Source organism: Alosa pseudoharengus, unplaced genomic scaffold (genome assembly GCF_046254945.1).
Source record: "Alosa pseudoharengus isolate Yale_2024_CS ecotype anadromous, Long Island Sound unplaced genomic scaffold, YU_APseudo_1.1 YU_APseudo_1.1_scf_13, whole genome shotgun sequence".
In the NCBI taxonomy this organism is placed as follows: domain Eukaryota; kingdom Metazoa; phylum Chordata; class Actinopteri; order Clupeiformes; family Clupeidae; genus Alosa; species Alosa pseudoharengus.
The window spans coordinates 37,920,761-37,925,760 of NW_027468598.1; the positions used below are offsets into that span (position 1 = coordinate 37,920,761).

Sequence of the window (5,000 nt, forward strand, 5' to 3'; positions counted from 1 at the left end):
ATGTGTGATATGTGAAGCATCACAGTGTTAACAAAATGAGATGTCGGCCCATCTGACCGGCTCTCCAGCGTGGAGACCGTGGCTCTCAAACGGCCATGATCACACACACTGTGTGCTCGAGTGGGCAAGAGTGGGGGAGGATTAATTATGCTGATTTTGGTTCTGTAAAGGTCTGCCAGGGAAATTCTTGCTTTCATAAATGGCCTGCTTTCTCACAAAAGCTTAATCACTGTGCTCAACTAGCTGGCTATGATGAAGCATTCTCCTCCACCAAGCTATGAGCCTAGCCAGTCATGTCACGTCACGTCAGTCACGTCATCTGCTCCTCAGTCACGTCACGTCACGTCGGTCACGTCATCCACGTCATCTGCTCCTCAGTCACATCATCTGCTCCTCAATCACGTCATCTGCTCCTCAGTCACATCATCTGCTCCTCAGTCACATCATCTGCTCCTCAGTCACGTCACGTCATCTGCTCCTCAGTCACATCATCTGCTCCTCAGTCACATCACGTCATCTGCTCCTCAGTCACGTCATCTGCTCCTCAGTCACATCATCTGCTCCTCAGTCACGTCACATCATCTGCTCCTCAGTCACGTCATCTGCTCCTTAGTCACATCATCTGCTCCTCAGCCACGTCAGTCATGTCACGTCAGTCACGTCATCTGCTCCTCAGTCACGTCACGTCAGTCACGTCATCTGCTCCTCAGTCACGTCAGTCACGTCATCTGCTCCTCAGTCACGTCATCTGCTCCTCAGTCACATCATCTGCTCCTCAGTCACGTCACGTCAGTCACGTCCTCTGCTCCTCATTGCCTTGATCAATAGAGTGATAAGCGGGAGAGTCGGAGAAAGTCCCGGTGGGCAGCTGGCCGGTGGCGTTTTGAGGCCGGGCTGATTACTAAAAAGCGTTGTTTGAATATTTTTCTTTGCTGTGCCTTCCGAGTAGCCTGCACTGTGCAACTGCAGCTTCTTATGTTTTCAAAATGTCCATTCAGAATATCCAAAACCAAGTCTTTTTTCAGTGATTGGCAAGCTACCACCAGAAACCAACAACCATGCAAGACCTCTCCTGTGCACATGAAAACTGCACGCGTGTTGTGCATTTGTTTCAGTAGGCTACTTTCTATCTGCTTTCCTTTTGCGACCTCAGTTTTGTTTATGCTATACTGCGCGCATAGCGCACCGCTAGCATCATTGGTCAGTAGTTATCCTGCGGGCGTAGCCGACCGCTAGCATCATTGGTCAGTAGTTATCTTGCGCGCAAAGCCCGCCGCTAGCATCATTGGTCAGTAGTTATACACGTCCCCCCCCAATAACGCCCCTCAAGGTGTGTGTGTGTGAGTGTGTGCGTGCGTGCGTGTGTGTGTGTGTGTGTAAGCTCACTTGTAGATGGGCATGGCAATGTGTTCCATGAAGCTGATCTGCAGTTCAGGGATGTAGGCCTTCTCCCTGTCCATCATCTCACTGGGCCTGTTCCCCATGGCTTTCTCCTGTACACACACACACACACATACACGCACGCACGCACACACACACACACACACACACGGACACACACGTACGCACGCACGCACGGACGCACAGACACACACACACACACGGACGCACACAGACACACACACACGGACACACACACACGGACGCACGCACACACACGCACACACACACACACACACAGACACACACACACGCACGCACGCACGCACGCACGCACACACACGCACACACACACACACACACACACACGGACACACACGCACGCACGCACGCATGGACACGCACACACGCACGCACGCACGCACACACACATTAGATATCTATGTAAATCAGTTGCAGATAGAAACATCAGAAATATATACACACACATCATTGGCACATATCAGCTACACACACACACACACACACACAGTTTAACTGCACGTACCAAATCCCCTTGAGAGAAGAACTCTTTGTAGATAAGCTCCTGCAGAGACAGAAAAGTGTGTAGGAGAGAGAGGGGTAGAGGGAGGGGTAGAGGGAGGGGTAGAGGAGAGAGAAGGAGAGAGAGAGGGAGGGAGAGAGGGAGGGAGAGGGATAGAGGAGAGAGGAGAGAGAGAGAGGGAGAGAGAAGGAGAGAGAGAGGGAGAGAGGGAGGGGAGAGAGGGAGGGAGAGGGAGAGAGGGAGGGAGAGAGGGAGGGGTAGAGAGAGGGATAGTAAAAGATAAAAGAGGGAAAGAGAGGAGAGGAGGGAAAGAGGGAGTGAGAGGTGTAGGTGGAGTTGTAAAGAGAGTGATATTTTAATGTCTTTCACAGTTTCATAATGAAGTTATTTGTTCTGAGATAAAACTGGGTTCCATTACTGAACTTCCAACACAGTTCCTACAAATATGATAACAGTATACAATATATCTGATAACAGTATACTATATATCTAATTCAGCTGGTCTCTCTAGTCAAGTCAAGTCAAGTTTATTTATATAGCGCATTTCATACACAGAGGTCATTCAATGTGCTTTACATAAACAAAACCAAACAATAATAACAAATAAAAAGCATAGAAGGGCAATATAGTCAAAGAATAGTTAAAAGGTAAAGATCATAATAAAAAGATAACATAAAACACAAGGTAAAATAATTTAAAAATAAAGGATAATTAGTAAGCAAAAAACTAAGGCAAAAGTAGTAAAAAAAGTAATAAAAGATAAATTAGAATAATTATCAAGGCAGATTCAGAATTTGTAACTCGGCACAGTTAGCAGAAAGCATCTGAGAACAGTTTGGTCTTAAGTCTAGATTTAAAACTGGCTACAGTTGGGGCCTTTTTGATGTCATCTGAAAGTTGATTACACAGCTGAGCTGCATAGCAGCTAAAAGCTGCTTCACCATGTTTAGTTCTCTATATGATAACAGTATACAATATATCTGATTCAGCTGGTCTCACTATATGATAACAGCATACAATATATCTGATTCAGCTGGTCTCACTATATGACACCAGTATACAATATATAATATAAATATAAAAATCCTGCGGCACACCACCAACCATAAATGTAACAGAATTACACACTGTGGCCTAATATAGTAAAAATAATGACAATTTAGTCTCTCATTTGTTTACAGTTCAGTTCAGAGTCTGTATTTTTCTTTTTAAGGAGGCCTATTTATTTATGTTTAGCCTATTGATTTGCTGATTTAGGCCCTACGTCTTTTCAGCCATATTAGAAAGCTACATACCGGACTGTCCGTCGAGTTCTAGCCTATTAAGTGGCTACATGAACGCGGCCGTCATATTGCTGGAGGCAAACACCTACACTCTCTGGACAACACTAGCTGACAATCAGAAACACCTGTCTGATTTCCAATCAGAGACACCTGTTTCTCCATTGGCCTCCACTAATTGTTGCCCCCATGATGGCATCGCTATTTACGTATGTTCTGGAGCCCAATGCGTTATCTAGCTTTCCAATATCTATTTTTCACCACCAGTTCTCGTGCGCATCACTTGATTAACAAGGTCATTATTGCGCTATTACTGTCACCCACGGACATGAAAGAGTATTTATTTAGCAAGTCACTACATTGCAGGCAATGGCATGTCCTAGCCTACTATTTGCAACAACTAAAGTTTTTGGACCAATTAAGTGAAATTGGACAATTTCTCACGGCACACCTGATGATCTCTCACAGCACACCGGTGTGCCCCGGCACACCTGATGATCTCTCACGGCACACCTGATGATCTCTCACGGCACACCTGATGATCTCTCACGGCACACCTGATCTCTCACAGCACACCGGTGTGCCCCGGCACAGTGGTGGAAAATCACTGCTCTGTATGATAACAGCACAGAATACGTATCTGTGCTTGGACAGGCTGGTCCTGGCCCACCGCAAGAGCGTCAGAACAGCAGCACAGAGGATGCCATCTCTACGGCACCGCAAGAGCGTCAGAACAGCAGCACAGAGGATGCCATCTCTACGGCACCGCAAGAGCGTCAGAACAGCAGCACAGAGGATGCCATCTCTACGGCACCGCAAGAGCGTCAGAACAGCAGCACAGAGGATGCCATCTCTACGGCACCGCAAGAGCGTCAGAACAGCAGCACAGAGGATGCCATCTCTACGGCACCTCAAGAGCATCAGAACAGCAGCACAGAGGATGCCATCTCTACGGCACCTCAAGAGCGTCATACGTCATTACCAAACGTTGCTGATTGGTTACGGGAACTCCAATGATTTTAAACCTCAAAATAAGCATCCGCCCATTACGGAGACAGATTCCTATTACATTATGCCAGACTGTATGACGAAGAGAAACATAGTCACAAGCGGTAAGGACCAGGCTAATGTTGAACTAGATTTAAGCACAATTTAGTACAACCTGGAAAATCATTGTGTGGTGGTCAATGTTGATATTGTGGTGGTCAGTGTTGATATTGTGGTGGTCAATGTTGATATTGTGGTGGTCAATGTTGATTTTGTGGTGGTCCGCCACAAATAAGTCCATGTACGGAAACACTGCAGTTCTCACCCCAACCACAGACTGTTCGCCCCGACTTCTGTGACAACCAACCAAGATGATTTGATTTAAGCTTTAAGGCTATTGGGCAAATAGCCTATAGTATTGTGCCACCGGCCATAAATAAATTAGTAAAGGCAATGTCATTTTTAAAGGGCCGTTCTTCTATAGGGCAAATCCATGGAAAATTATTTTTTTTGTAACATCCATAACGCCAATAAAATGTGATGGTATGTTATGATGTGAATGATTACATGAAATTTGAACATTTTTGGCTGAAGAATGTACATGCACAAAAAATGAATGTTATCATTCACATCATACAAATGCCAAGGCATTTCACTGGCGTTATGGATGTGACAAAAAGTCAATTTTCCGTGGAATTGCCCATTAACGTTTCACCGGTTCCCATTTAGAGGAGAGGATTTGGAACACTGGAACAGGAATGAAAAAATACTGCTTTTGCTCAGAAAGAACCGAAATGAAATGAAAATCT

At 45.6% G+C, this 5,000-nt stretch overlaps 1 protein-coding gene across 1 annotated transcript in view; it reads right to left on the minus strand.

The window, feature by feature from the left end:
• pde2a (phosphodiesterase 2A) overlaps positions 1–5,000 on the minus strand; it is a 125,984-nt gene that overhangs the window by 1,063 nt on the left and 119,921 nt on the right. Inside the window, exons 27-28 of the mRNA XM_076281787.1 lie at positions 1,928–1,966; positions 1,387–1,493 (exon numbers count right to left, since the gene is read on the minus strand). Of these exons, the coding sequence (XP_076137902.1) occupies positions 1,387–1,493; positions 1,928–1,966 (146 nt within the window). The remainder of the gene's footprint in view (positions 1–1,386; positions 1,494–1,927; positions 1,967–5,000) is intronic.